Source organism: Catharus ustulatus, chromosome 9 (genome assembly GCF_009819885.2).
Source record: "Catharus ustulatus isolate bCatUst1 chromosome 9, bCatUst1.pri.v2, whole genome shotgun sequence".
Taxonomy (NCBI): domain Eukaryota; kingdom Metazoa; phylum Chordata; class Aves; order Passeriformes; family Turdidae; genus Catharus; species Catharus ustulatus.
In genome coordinates, this window is record NC_046229.1 from 29,999,611 (window position 1) to 30,013,521 (window position 13,911).

Here is a 13,911-nt window from a genome sequence, read left to right on the forward strand (position 1 = left end):
CAGAAGAGGATTTGCAGCACTCCAGTTTTCCAGCTGAAATTCATTTCCAGACCAAAGTTGCCAGGCTATCAGTAGCTGCAAGAACAGCTGCAATGAGCTGAGATTTCATCCTCACATTGTTTCTAATAGATGGCTTTTGTTTTGTCACCAGGATGTGGCGTTATGCAGCATTTTGGAAGCACAACAGAATGGCAGGACTGGACAAGGGAGGGATGAAGGCAGCCTTTGTATGAGCTCCTGGGGAAGAAAGGAAATGGTTTCGGTGAAATAAAGGGCACACACAAACCTATGTCATTAAGATTATGTTGAGAATTGCAAACTAAGCTAAAAAAAACCAGTAAATGCAGCACTGCTGATCTAGTTGAGAAATTTGCCATTGCTAAGCTAGGTAGATAATAGACATCTTTCAAAACAGTGCTCATCACAGAGGAGCTTTAGAAACTGCATGGGGGCAGGCACACTTCAGCTCCAGCTTCAGCCTTGTTTCTCCCCCATGCTGTCCTGAACTCACCACAGAAGGAGGAGAATACACTGGAGGAGTGGCTGGGTGGTGAGTGACATAGAGGGCACCTAGCCAGGCTGTCAGCCTTCATCTGAGCCAAGGAGCAGGCCAGCCCTGCTCTCCTGGGCCTGGGAACCATCAAAAGCACTTATTAAAAAAAGCATCTGCCCCCTCTGTGTAGATGCAGGGTAGGCCAGGGAGAAAGTAGGGCACCCATCTGTCCCTCTGTGTGAAGGGGAACAAGGGAGGAAGCATCAGAGAAGGGATCTGAACAGAGCAGTTCCCAAAGTAGAACCTGCTGGCAAATTAAAATGAAGATATTCCCTGGTTGCTGATCAGAGGGAGGTGCTTCCTGGCAGCACAGCTGCCATGGTGCATCCTGGGCACCAACAGCCCCATCTCCTGCATTGGTGCAGTGCCCACACAGTCCCCACTGCTTCAGGGGCTGAGAGCCTTTGGGGTGTCCTTTTGATGCCTAAAGAGGCCACCTAGAACAGAGGTTACACAGACTTAAAGGAATAAAGCAGGGATTTATGAAAAGTCGTTCAAAGGATTCACCTTGGGCAGTGCCAGAGCCCGGTTGTGGCTACACCCAAGGTGGGCTCAGAGTCACGAGTTCTCACACTTTTATAAGTTTGGGTCCATTCCCATATTGGGGCTCACTGTCCAATTCCAGCTGCAGGTTCTGCAGTCCCACCCTCCCAGATTCTCTCCTCAATTCCCTGCTGTTTGCACTTTTTGGGGCTGAAGCTGCAGCGGTGTCCTTGGTTCTGGGGCTGGAAAAGGATTGTTTTGTGTGCCTGAGCTGTTTCTGCCTGACTGAGGAGAACTTGCCTACACTTTATATGGAGTTCAGAGTCACACACTAATGCAGTACAGAATCTGGAAAATATGAAAGCTCAAACTTAAGGCATCGCTTTCCATGGCCCCATGGAGCTGGGGAACTGCAAACTCTCAGGCTCACCCACTCTCTCACTCTGCTTTCAAAGCAGCAGAGGTTTTCCCACAGATGGAGGAGAGCTGGTTCTTCCAAGCAAAGAGAGGCCAAAGAGGGGCAGCCCAAACCCTGCTGGGACACGGTGTGTGAGCTGCAGAGCTGGGAGATGGCCCCAGCAGTGATGCTGAGACACAGGGGACACAGATCCCTACTCCTGGTGCATTGTTAGCTCCCTGGGATGTGGAAAGGTGGATGGGGAAGGTTTTCTTTGGGAAGCAACTGTCAGATAGACAGTACTCTCTCAGGCTGCCAGTGGCAGAAGGGAGCATGGAGTGAGGGTGCAGGATCAGTGGCAAAGCACCTGTTTGTCACCTTGCTGTCTGCAAGCTGGTCACTTTGGTACCGTGTCTCAGGCTCATTTTGGCACCAGTTGTTGCAGGGGAGAAAGGCAAGTCCCCCAAAAATAGCTTCTGATGAATGAATGGAATTGGTCATGCAGGTCAGCTGCTCTGTAACCAGCCAGGACACAGGTCAGCTCTTGAATGAGCTGTCTGGCAGGACTGAGGTGCTGTGGGAACACCCCAAGGGATATTTTCTGGCTGCCCTTTCAGCCTGCAGAAAGGCTGACCTGCAGCAGCAGGGTGGGTGGGTGGGTTGGTGTGACCAGGAGCCTGAGCCCAGGGCTGGGTCCCTGCTGGCCCTGGGGCAGAGGAGCTCCAAGCTTGGGGGTTTCAGTTCAGTGGAGAGATTGAGAAGAGGGGAAAAATTGTGGGATGCATTTTGGGGAGGGTGAGTGGTGAGGGGGCAGTGGGTGCAAGGGCCAACTGCCTGCTGCCAGGACATGCCTTTGAAGTGCAGAGGTGCCTGTAGTTTTTCCAGAGGTGTGGGTACTTCAGAAATGAGCCTTAGCAAAGCACTACAAAGGGCCTCAGAGCACCCCTGAGCACTTTATTCTCACAGCTCACAGCCCACCCACACACATCCACAAGCAAGCCTGGAGCAGAGCTGGGGCTGCTGGATGCTGGAGAGGCACCATCAGAACAAAAGGAGCTGCACTGAAGGGGAAGGAGAGTCATTTGGGATATTTTTCCCCAAGTGGGAGAGCAACGAGGACAGACCCAAACCCACAGTCCTGCAGTCCCACAACACCTTCCTCCCTCACCCCTCCTGCAGGAACCACGTCCCGTGCCACTCCCACCCCTCCAGCAGGCCCAGGCCAGCACTGGGCGGCAGTGCCAGCCACAGGCACCCTGTTGTGGGGCCAGAGCAGCATCAGAGCCCCCTCAGAGGATGTGCAGGGCCTGCAGCATGTCTGCCAGCGCCCAGGAGCTGTCCCAGGGCCGGCCCGGCTGCCGCAGGGCCCCCTCCATGGCCCGGGCCCGCTCTCCCAGCTCGGCGGGGCCGCGCCGGCCCGCGGGGCCCGCCTGGCAGAACAGGATCTCGTTGACCTCCCCTTGGATGCTGCGGGCGTAGAGCAGCGGGAAGACGTCCCTGAGGGTGGCCAGCACGGATTCCTTCAGCCCGGCGTCGCGGCACACCAGGTTGAGCACGAAGACTCCTGCAGCAGGGAGAGAGCGAGGGGAGTTCAGAGCAGCCCATGTACCCACCCTGAAACTGATGCCTTAAGCTTTTCTGTTCTGCTTGGGCGTACATATTTAGTTTTATATTAAGGGTTACTAGGACCTTTTCACAGGTGGTGAAGGCAAAACAATTCTATTCCAGCTGGGGACTCAAGGACAAGCTCTTCAAACTTCAGAGCCTAAGCATAAACGTGAATAAGGAGGGCAGGCAAGCAAGCATGCAAGGAGGATGAAACTTCCATTATTTGATGCTATTAATTGGGCAGTTGACTTCTGTATGCAAATGGATTAAAACCTATAAAAATGTGAGACCTTGTGACCAAGCCCTCTTTTGCTTCCATCTTTGAACCATCTGGGCAGGGCCACAAGTGTGGCACTGGTACTGCCAGGGTGTGGCCTTTGGAGGCCTCTCAATAAATATCCATTTTATTCCTCTGAACTCTGTCTGGCCTCTGTTCCAGCTCTTCTAGGCGTCACTGCCACCTTGGTGAAAATGTCCCCCCCGGTACCTCCAGCCCCACTCCACATCCCTGATACCATACAGGTTGTGGGTGGGCACAAGATCTGTTCTCAGGTAATGCCTACACCTGCTTCCAGAAAACTCTGCTGGCCCCCCTGGGATGTCTCAGCCTGCCTGAGCCAGCAGCGTTGCAGGCCACCCTCTCCATCCTGCTGTCACAGGGTGTAGCAATGTATTCGAACAGCTTAGGCCACAGTGGTCCAGCCAAACCATCTTCAGTTATCCAACACTCTGGAATTTGTCAAGGTTACTGAAAAATAAATTGTGCTAAACTGGGGGAAAAAAAGGCTGAAAACCAGAATACCAAGACTGCAAGAACTAGATAAAGAAGGGTGGTGAAGGACTGGACTGTAACCAATCATTTTTCCTGAAAGAGGTGTGTAGAGCATGTGGACAAGACAGAGACACTAATCAAATAATGTGTGATCATGTGGACAGTAGTTTGAGGATGTAAACAATAAAGTAGCTTCTGCTTAAGCACATTGGTTAGTTGTTCAGAAGTCCTGAGTTCCTGCAACAGTGCCCACTGAAACACCCAGATGCAGGACCCACCAGGAGAACGGGATGCCATGCAGCAATCCTGGCTGTGACCACTATTCTCCAGGATGAGAAATGCTGGCACAGCCCAAACTCCACAGAGAACCAGCCAGCCTGGCCACAGGAACACAGCCAGATCTCCCCTCCTACCTTCTGGCTTGAGGATGGTTTTAACTTTCTGCAGAAAGGGCTTTTCCACAAAGGCTGGGGGTGGGCAGCTCATCCCCACCGTGAGGTCTTTGCTGTCCACATCAAACATGATGGCATCGTACTGGGCTGGTGCTGCAGGACAAAGCACAGACAGCTGTTATCCTATGGGACAGAGGTGAGCTACACACATGGGAAGGACAAAGATGGGATGGTCAAGACACCCGTTCTGCCATGTTATGGGTGAATTCTCTGCTGGGGTTTCTCTTTATAAGCCCTAGGTGCTGGGGGAAGCAACAAATCTCAGGTCCTCTACACAGGTTGGCAAGGACAGGCTGTGAGCTGCAGACACCTGGTGAGGATGGAGATCGTGACACACAGCAGGGAGAGGAAGCAGGTGGTGACAACAGCCCAGGACTTTGCTACCCACCCAGCATGGCACCCACTGGGCTCAGTGGGGCAGCTGAAATGCTCTGTGAGATGGCTGGTACCTTCAGCTGCCAGCTTGGCCACGTAGTCCAGGCCATCAGAGACGTGCACTTGCATCCTGTCACCCTGGGAGAAACCGAACCAGCGCGTGGCCACGTCCAGCATGGAGGGGTCGATCTCCACCACGGCCACACGGGCCTGCGAGAAGTAATCATGGACGAAGAGGGGCAGGCTGCCCCCGCCGAGCCCCACCACCAGCACTGCCAGCTCTCCTGCCAACCCAGAGCACCCAGTGAGCCACCAGCATGCCACAATGTCACTGCTCATCCCACCCACCGTCCCCAAACCGCTTTGGGAAGGGCACACAGGGCACCTGCCCCCAGCACAGCCTCTCACTGCCAGCCTCGTCACCTGGGAGGGCGTCGGGGCCCCCCAGCAGGCAGAGCCCTGCAACCATGGCCTTGTGGTGCTCACAGCACAGGTAGCTCTTGTCGATGGCTCCAGGTGGCTCAGTGGGGCTGGGTTTCTTCTTGTCCTTCCTCTGCTTCTTCTGGCCTGAATCACAGGAGACACCAGCCAGTAAGGGAAGGGGGGAGATGGAGGTGCTTTGTCTGCCACCCCCAGCCCTGTCCCACCCACTGCGTAAAAACACTGCCAGAGCTGCTCTGGGGCATGACATGCAGGACTTCTACCTTCTTCCTGTATTGCTCTCACTCCCTGTCACCCCAAATAATCAGCCTTGGCCCCTGCCCCACGTACCTGGGAGAGGCGTGGGGGCCAAGAGCCGAGCCTCTGACTGCACCACGTTCCTGTTCTGGAGGAAGACGAGGCGGCGGAAGTAGCAGGTGCCATCTCCCCTGACGTCCTCCACCACGAAGTCCCCACTCAGGGGGCTGCTGCCACAGTGCCGCACTGCCCGCACCCCAATGTCCCCTCCCACGGACAGGAAGGGCACCTGCAGGGAGGACAGGGGCTGCTGTGAAGGAGGAAAGGCTACAGGAAGACAGCTTGGCATTCCTACTGTCCTGACTATAGCTACAGAGCCAGGATTGAAACAAACACAATAGAGGAGCGGTGGGATGCCACAGGAGAGCTGGGGATCTGCACCAGATTCACTCCAAACACAGGGAATACAGGGAGCAAACACAGCAACATTTTTTACAAAAGCTCAGATGTGTGCAGTCTGGGCAGGAAGGAGAAGTCAGAAAGAACAGAAGTGAAAGCCAGTATTAAGACAGGGATGATTTCAAGGTTTCTGGATCTCTGCTTTTCTTGGGATGCTGAGTTTTGGAGGGCAAGGACTTAATATTGAATCCTACACAAAAGCACCTCAAATCCTGCCTCCAAGCACAGGCAGACTGCTGGAGGGAAGCTGCACCTGAGGCCCACCTCCCACCCACCACGGCATCCAGCTCACACCTTGCAGCTTGGTCTCCCTTGGAGAAGAGGGTTTTCCTGCTGGCAGAGCCAGCCTGGCCCTGTTTTGGGAAGCCCAGCCATGGGGCTGGGCAGTGGGGGCTCACCTGCTGGCGGGCAGGGAGGCCCGGTGGGGCCAGCTCCATCACCTTCCCCGACAGCTCTGCCTGGATGCCGGCCATGCCCTCGTAGTGCTGCTCCCTGTGCAGGGCCACCGTGAGCAGGCGCCCAAAACCCGCGCTGGCCGCCAGCTGCCTCCGCCCCTCCTCTGTCCCAAAGAGCCACTCGGTTTCTCTGCCCTGTGGGACTGCAGAAGGGGCTGCCATCAGCCTGGGCTGCTCCTGGCCCTCCAGCCTCCCAGGGAGGAGCCACAGGGATAGCAAGACATTTAAGGGAGGTACCGCTGCTTGGCCAGAGCTGTGCACTGCGATCATCAGGAGAGCCAGGATATCCCCTGTTTAGGGCAGGCTCATGCAAGAAGTTGGAAAAGCCACATCTCATTAGAAGGGGGTGTCCAGCAGGCTCCTGACCTGTCTCCAGGCTGTGCTAAGCCCCAGCTTTGCAGGCATGCAGGAAGGGAGTGGTGCTGCTGGGAGAGGCCGACACATCTCTGTGAGCACAGCCCCAGAGCACCCAGGCAGAGCAGCGATGCCTTCCCAGCTGCATTGTGCTAACTTGGCTGTCACCAGCATCCAGGCAGGAATTACCTTGGAGGCAGGGCAGGCAGCATCCTTCTGCCCAACAAGCTCCGTGCCAGATCTCTGCTGGCACCACAAGGCAAGCACATATCCCAACACCAAGGCAGGACTAAAACATCAACCCAACCCCACACAGGTGAGTTATTTCCTTCTCCAGCCCCATTCAACAGGGCCTGAAGGGGTGGCCGTTTTGCAGCTCCTGGCCAGGGCAACCACCTGACTGCAGCCTGCCCAGGCTGTACTCACTGATGAAGATGGCAAAGTGATTGTCCCGGGAAGGTTTCACCGAGGGGCTGTCAACCACGTGCAGCGTGTAGCGAGGCTTCCCGCTCTCTTTGTCACACAGATCCAAGGAAACCTGTTCCCTGCAGGGGGTTTTGCTTATCTGGCTGCAGAGCAGGGCATAATGCTGCCTGTCCTTCACTGCTGCCACCAGCCGCTCCGCGCTCTCCACCCGCATCGGCTTGTCCTGCTCCTCAGGGCAGATCTCCAGGATCTGTGCTGCTGAGCCAGGGATCTTCCTGAACTTGGTCATGACATACACAAAGACTGGCAGGACAAACTGCTGCTTGTCCCCACTGCTGGCCACCTGGTGGACACGCACGACCCAGCCTTCCTGGGAGAAGTATTCTACAGCTTTCTTCAGCACGTGGGCCTGAGCCAAGGAGACGCAGAGGTAGCGCCCTCCTACCTGCAGGACCCGGCTGATCTCAGCAAACATCTGATCCACCTTGGCTAAAGTGGCCTCCTCTTCATCGGTCAGGAGGGCATCCAGAGTGCCTTTGTCCAGCACCACTTGGAAGTGGCCATCAGGGAAGTCCATTTGAAGCATGTCCATCAGCAGGTAGTTCATCTTTGGCCTCGTGCTGGCGCTGCGCTCCCGCATCTGGCGGATGACGGCGTCGCTGATGTCAATGTTGACGATGTCCTCACACATGCCTAGGTCATACATCTGCTCACTCAGCTCCGAGTTCCCACAGCCCACCACGAGAACCTGGGCAGCAGCATGAGAGCAACGTGATGGCGAGAACACCCTGGAAACATTCCCCCCCCATTTTAGGAGCAAATACCAGATGTGTCTAGGAGCCCTCTGTGAAAACCACGCCCTCAAGGGCCTGCAAACTCACTCTCCAAGGCCCAAGATAAGATGTCCATAGAGAAAAGTCTCATGGGCAGAAAAGTGATGCATGTGCTGCATGTTTATTGAGAATGACTCCGGTGTTTTAACCCCCAGAGCTCCCCAGACTAGGGCCAGCCAGAGGTCTCTCCTGTCCTCTTGCTAAGGCACACTGGGGGCTTCACATCTGTGTCAGACCTCACACACAGACCCAACCAGACTGGAAAAGTCCTCTGAGAACACCACCATGCCAACCAGACCACGGCACTGAGTGCCACATCCCGTCTTTCCTTAAACATCTCCAGGGACGGTGACTCCACCACCTCTCTCTAGGCAGTCCATTCCAATGCCTAAGCACCCTTTCTCTAATGAAATCCATCCTCCGAATGTCCACCCTACACCCTCTCTGGCGCAGCTTAAGTCTATGTCTTTTCATCCTGTCGCTGGTTGCCTGGGAGAGGAAGCCGACCTCCAGCTAGCTACAACCTCCGTTCAGGGAGCTGTAGAGAGCGGTAAGGTCATTCCTGAGCCTCCTCTTTTCCAGGCAAAACAAGCTCCGAGCTCGCCGACCAGGAGGAGCCCGGAGGGGACACAGCGCTGGGTTCCAGCCTGCGCTCACCTTATCGCGGGGCCGCACATACTTGTGCAGAACGGGGCAGAGTTCTGGGAAGGCCCCGTACCACTCGAAGGACCGCTGCCCGCGCTGGCGGAAGAAGCGATCCCAGTAGCGTGCAGAGCCGAACTCGGCGGGGGTGCGGGGCAGCAGCTCCATGGCCGGGCGGGCCGGACCGCACCGGACCGTCCCCGACTCCCGCCGCGGCCCCACGTGTTCCCCGCGCTGACCGCTTCCGGCTGCGCGGCGCGGCGCGCCCACTCCCCATTGGCTGTCCCCGCCCCGGCCGCTCCCCCATTGGCCGTTCCCGCCCCGGCCGCTCCCCCATTGACTGACCCCGCCCCGGCCGCTCCCCCATTGGCTGTCCCCGCCCCGGCCGCTCCCCCATTGGCTGACCCCGCCCCGGCTGCTCCCCCATTGGCTGTCCCCGCCCCGGCCGCTTCCCCATTGGCTGACCCCGCCCCGGCTGCTCCCCCATTGGCTGTCCCCGCCCCGGCTGCTCCCCCATTGGCCAGCGAGAGCGCGCAGCGGCCCCGGCGCGCCCCCGCCCGGTGCCGGTCCCGGTCCGACACCGCCCCCGAATCAGAACCGCGTAGCTTTCACAGCCCGCACCCGCTGGGCTGTGCGGCACCGCTGAAGCATCAAAAAGGGCGGAGAAGGAGGCAGCGGTGGGTTGAAAAGGAGCAGCTTTAATGGCATCCCGCGAGGGAGTCTCTGCCGGGGCTGCATGTGACATGCACGGGGGCGGTTCGACTAGGTGATCTCCAGCGGTCCTTCCCGACCCCACTAACTCTGTGTGGGGTGAGACCCCACGGTTCAGCGCTAGCTGGGAGCGGGGCGGGGCTCTGTCGAGTCGTTCTGAAGAAAGAAGGCTGAGAGCTCGCTCAGCGCCTTGTACCGGTGTGAGATGGAGTTCTTCACCGCCTTGGGCATTTCAGCGTAGCTGCAGGGGACAGAAACCACACGTGTCGGTAGCAGAGACGCTACAGCACATCCCCCGAGCACCGAGAGCTCCCCCTTCACCTCCCTGCTTGGCTCAGCAGGGTGTCTGTAGTGACACAAGCCCTTATCCGGGGGTTTCCTATCACCCACCATGTTCTGATCCAGGAGGACATTTCTTCCTGATGCCCAAGCAAGTTCTTCTGGACACACTTGACCGAGGTTTGCTTTACATAAAGAGCTGCAGGTAAAACACCACTTACGTCTGGTTGTAGCCATCTGGCTGAAAGCAGGGATCCCAGCCAAAATCCCGAGCGCCTCTGGGCTCCACTATCTGTCCCTGCATGGGAAAGCACAAAAAGCCCTTAACGATTGCACTTCCCTTGCACTTACATTTCAAACAGACACAGCAGCCACAGCTCACACTACAGTCACCACAGGCTCTGCAGGGTGCTGTCCTCCTTCCCAGCTCCTCCCCAGGATGTGACCAAAATTAGCAGCTCCAAACTCACTATGCTGCCCTATGCTGACAGTGCTCTGAACTCTCCAAATAACAGAGCTAAGAACTGTACCTGAATACAGCTCTGTCACAGGGAGATGGAGGGCTGAGGACACTGAGGTCATGTGCAGAGTTCAGGAAGCACCACTGACCAAAGGGCTGCACCCCCACCTCCCACCAGCTGCACTCTCCCTAAGCCTGTTCCCAACATTCAGCGACCAAAATTGTCCTCAGCAGAGCCAGAGCTGCTAGAAACTCAGAGCACAGCCCTCCCCCCTTCAGCACATTGCCTTCCCCAGACACACCCCACCTACATGGGTCTGGCCTTTGAAGAGCTTCACTGGCTCCTCCGGGTTCCCGCTGCTGAAGGCGAAGGTGCAGAGCGCATAGGCAGACTTGTCCTCAAAGCCAGCCAGCAGCTTGTGCAGGCCTGAGGGACACAGAAGGGACCCTGGAGGAACTGCTGCTCCCTGGGAGAGCAGCACACCCACCCAGGCACGCATGGATGAGGGGAATGTTCCACATGGCACCGGGATGTTCTCGGCAGGATCCCTGCTGTGACTGAAGCCAGAGCCTCAGATCTCATCTCCAGAGCCCTGCTGTGAATTTGGGAGAGGAAGCAACAGAGCATGCAGCACCAGGAAGGACTGAAGCCCCCAGTGATTGAATGTGATTAATGCTCATGCTAATGAGACCAACACAGGATTTGCAGTCACACTCTGAACTGAACTCAAGGCACAGCTGGGGAGGGGAGCATTAGTGGAGGGGCTTGCCCTGAAGTCACACGGAGAAGAAGGTCTTCCAGGTCACACTGAGGACAAACAAGATGCTCCCAAAAGCCCTGCCATCAGCCTGCACAGGCAGGAGTCTCAGGGATGAAACTACTGAGGAAAACAACACCCAGGGAACGAATGTCCAGAACAGGCTCCAGGAACCTGTTGGATCCCCCAGCATGGGCATGGAGCCACTTCAGGGGCAAAGGAATGGATTACACACAGAGCAGTAAATGAGGGCAGTACCTTCTGGCTTGAGTTTCTCCAGGAACCATTTTCTGAAAGGGAAGGAAAGCGAGAAGATCAATTTTTGCTATTATCTCTCAGAGACACAGGCATCTGTGGGACACTGTTGCTTAAATTTTCATAGCCTTTGAATCCCTCTCAGTGTGCTGTAAGATCACTCATTCTGGAGTATTTACCAGGAAGGACAGACTTACCTCTTAAGCTGAAGGGGACACAGTGAAAACAGCAGTAGGTATTTAATTTACTGCCTCCATATAAACACAGAATAACTTTGTTACCTTCTGGATTAAAGCTGTCCCTACAAGAACCTATGGGGCACTCATGCCAGACTCCTGCTGGAAGGTTTGGTGCACAGAGCCTGCTCTTTGGACAGGTTCCCAAGCTGCCAGAACAGGCACCACAGATTGGAAACCAGAGCCAACAACACAGGTCTGTCTCTGCATTCATGCTCTGTGACTTAGAGCAGGACTCAAGGAGTTCAGTCCAGCCCCTGGGTTGCAGGATGAAGAGCAGGGCACAGAGCAGCAATCACCTCCTTGGTCCCACTGCTTCTGGAGTGTGGAGCCCACCCTGCCAGCCTGTGCCCCAACCCCGGCACACGAAAGGGGAAACAGCTTCCCTCCTACTTACATGTAGGGTCCTGGAAGGCCCCCCAGGGCATTGAAGCACAAGCAGGTGTCCTCTACTATAACAGGTCCCTGAACCTACAGTGACAGCCCAAGAGAAGGAGAACATTAGACCTAAATGAAGGTACTGCCTCCAAACCCATTCCCTTGCTCTATTCCATCCTCATGTTCCCACCTGACCTCAAAAGCAACCCACACCAGACAGACACAATCAAACCCAAACTCTCCCAATGCAAGTCAGAGACGCTGAAGAACTGCAGGGAAGGTTTCATATGGAGGAAAATAAGCAGAGCTGAACAGTCCCTGCCATCCTGGAGGACGAGAAAAGGGAAAGCCTGCGTTCCAGAAGCATGCCTGCATTTTTATCCAGCCTCAGCCCTCACTTGGTTCTTTCAAGACACCCATCCCAGAATGTTCAGCAGATATAAAACTCTTTGTCCTGCAGCCACCGCGCCTGGACTGAAGGCGCTCCCGTGACTTCCCGCTTCTAGAGGGACACAGCACAACCCAGAAGCGGCGGGTGCCGGGAGAGCAGCGAGGCCAGCAGGGGCCGGTTTGGATGCTCCAATGTCCCTGTCTGGGGTCCCTGCACACCCATTCCGCCGGGAGAGGGGAAAGAGCGAGTGACCTGCCGGGCGGCTTCGCGGCACTTCTGCACCGAGATCTCGTCCGGCTCCCCCTGGTACTCGGGCACTGCGGACACAGAGACGGAGCAGAGCTGAGCAGGGCAGGGCCGGGCCGGGCCGGGCCGGGCCGAGCCGAGCCGCCGCATCCCGCCAGGCCCTGCCAACAACTTACGGTCAATTTTCTTCGCCACTAGCGTGTAGGGAGAGGAGTCCCCGAGGATCTGCGTGACCTGCGCAGGGAGAAAGGGGTGAAAAGGAGGGAGGGATAGAGGCAAACCCGCTGGCCAGACCTCGGTCCCGCCGCCCTCACCTCCTCCAGTTTCTTGGCGTTGCCTGTCACGAACACGACGCTCCGCCGCGCCGGTGCCGCCATGCTGACCGCGCGCGCAGCCCATGCGCGCCCAGCAGCCAATCAGCATCCGTGGCGCCGCCGCGCCCCGCAGCGCTTGGCCAATGGGGAGCGCGCCCGCCCCGCATCGTCCAGCCAATGGGGAAGGCATCCGCCCGCGCCAGAGGGGCGGGAACTCTCGGCGCTGGGGTAAAGTCTCGCGAGAGGCGCGCAAAGGGCGGGGCGGGTTGTCATGGCAACCTGTCCCTCACGGCCCCGGCCCTTGTTTACAGCCCGGCCTTTGGATGCCGCGCTGTTTTTCCTGCAGTGGAATCAGCTGCAGCTGGGGAATCGGGAAGGGGATGGTGCTCCAAGCACTGTTGTTGTTCACCCTCCGACCTCTGGCGCGTCTCTGCGCCTTCTGCCATCAGGTTTGCGGTGTCGGAGCGATCAAGTTCCATCGTTGTTGGTTTGCTCTCACAGCCAGAGCGGTCCCTTGGGAACAGCTGTGCCCAGAACAGCCCCAGCGCTGAGTGCCTTGAACCTACAACTGATCCACGCCCCATTCCAGCACCTGAGGGCAGTGCACTGATGGCTCGGGTTGTGGCAGCTTTCCCTGCCCTGCATCTCGGGTAAATGCAGGACGGGCTGGGGGCTGTAGCAAAAGCTCCTCGAGTCAAGGGTTCTGTCCATGGGCCCGTGTCGAGCGCTGCAGAAACAGGTGGGGAGCAGGGCCCTGGGAGGAGCAGCAGCACAGTCCCAGCTCTCCCACCGTGCCTCCAGGCCCCTCCTCACTGCCAGACCCTGCAGCACTCCTGCTTTGCACTAGGACTCCTCAGGAGGGACCCTCCTTCCCCCCAGGCTGCCCAGCTGCCACAGCCAAGAGCCTCTCCACACCCGTGTCTCATGCCTGCAGCCCCCCTTCCCTCACGGGGAGCCGGGGTCACAGCACAGGCTCACAGCAGCGATGCCGGGAGGAGGAATGCACTGCTTGTGCCAAAGATGCCATTCCCTGTACAAAAGAAATCATGTGGAAAACAGCAGCTGATGGTCCGTCCTCTGCACAATGCAGGGATGGGTAAAACAGACCCAAAGTTTGGGTGAAGGAGTTGTTTTTGTTGTAGAATCTCCTTCATAACATCTCCTAAGTGAAAACCAATCCCCAAGCATGCAGACAGTGCTGGAAACAACACCCCTTTCTGCTGACTGCAGTTCCCTCTGCCACCAGTCCAGGCTGCAATATAAAACCACAACACCAAAGGAGTATGTGGAGGACTGCTCTGTACCACCCATGAGCAGACATTTCTAATGGTCTTTCCATCCTCGTGGGGGAAAAAAAGAACATCTATACAATCTGCTTAGCAAATTCTGTGCCTGT

General features: G+C 56.8%; 2 protein-coding genes across 2 annotated transcripts; both read right to left on the reverse strand.

Moving 5' to 3' along the window:
• Window positions 1–2,356: 2,356 nt before the first annotated feature.
• Window positions 2,357–8,703, reverse strand: METTL13 (methyltransferase 13, eEF1A lysine and N-terminal methyltransferase). The gene is made up of 8 exons (XM_033067354.1): window positions 8,503–8,703; window positions 7,013–7,760; window positions 6,176–6,375; window positions 5,412–5,607; window positions 5,064–5,207; window positions 4,715–4,924; window positions 4,227–4,358; window positions 2,357–2,997 (listed from the first exon to the last, which is right to left on the reverse strand). Exons 1-8 carry the CDS (start codon window positions 8,653–8,655, stop codon window positions 2,723–2,725), a joined length of 2,058 nt encoding a protein of 685 aa, XP_032923245.1. The 5' UTR covers window positions 8,656–8,703; the 3' UTR covers window positions 2,357–2,722.
• A 462-nt stretch (window positions 8,704–9,165) lies between these two features.
• Window positions 9,166–12,636, reverse strand: ITPA (inosine triphosphatase). Its single transcript, XM_033067590.2, has 8 exons — window positions 12,516–12,636; window positions 12,378–12,435; window positions 12,208–12,272; window positions 11,584–11,657; window positions 10,954–10,985; window positions 10,249–10,364; window positions 9,699–9,775; window positions 9,166–9,439 (listed from the first exon to the last, which is right to left on the reverse strand). The coding sequence occupies exons 1-8, from the start codon at window positions 12,576–12,578 to the stop codon at window positions 9,319–9,321; spliced, it is 606 nt and encodes a 201-aa protein (XP_032923481.1). The 5' UTR covers window positions 12,579–12,636; the 3' UTR covers window positions 9,166–9,318.
• Window positions 12,637–13,911: the final 1,275 nt, after the last annotated feature.

Coding starts and splice junctions, on each gene's coding strand:
- METTL13 (XM_033067354.1), bottom strand. CDS start 8,655: ATGGAGCTGCTGCCCCGCACCCCCGCCGAGTTCGGCTCTGCACGCTAC. Junction 6,376..7,012: donor TCACTTTGCCATCTTCATCA/GTGAGTACAGCC, acceptor CCCCTTCTGCAG/TCCCACAGGGCAGAGAAACC. Junction 2,998..4,226: donor AACCATCCTCAAGCCAGAAG/GTAGGAGGGGAG, acceptor TCCCTGCTGCAG/GAGTCTTCGTGCTCAACCTG.
- ITPA (XM_033067590.2), bottom strand. CDS start 12,578: ATGGCGGCACCGGCGCGGCGGAGCGTCGTGTTCGTGACAGGCAACGCC. Junction 12,273..12,377: donor AGTGGCGAAGAAAATTGACC/GTAAGTTGTTGG, acceptor CTGTGTCCGCAG/TGCCCGAGTACCAGGGGGAG. Junction 10,986..11,583: donor GGCCTTCCAGGACCCTACAT/GTAAGTAGGAGG, acceptor CTTCCCTTTCAG/AAAATGGTTCCTGGAGAAAC.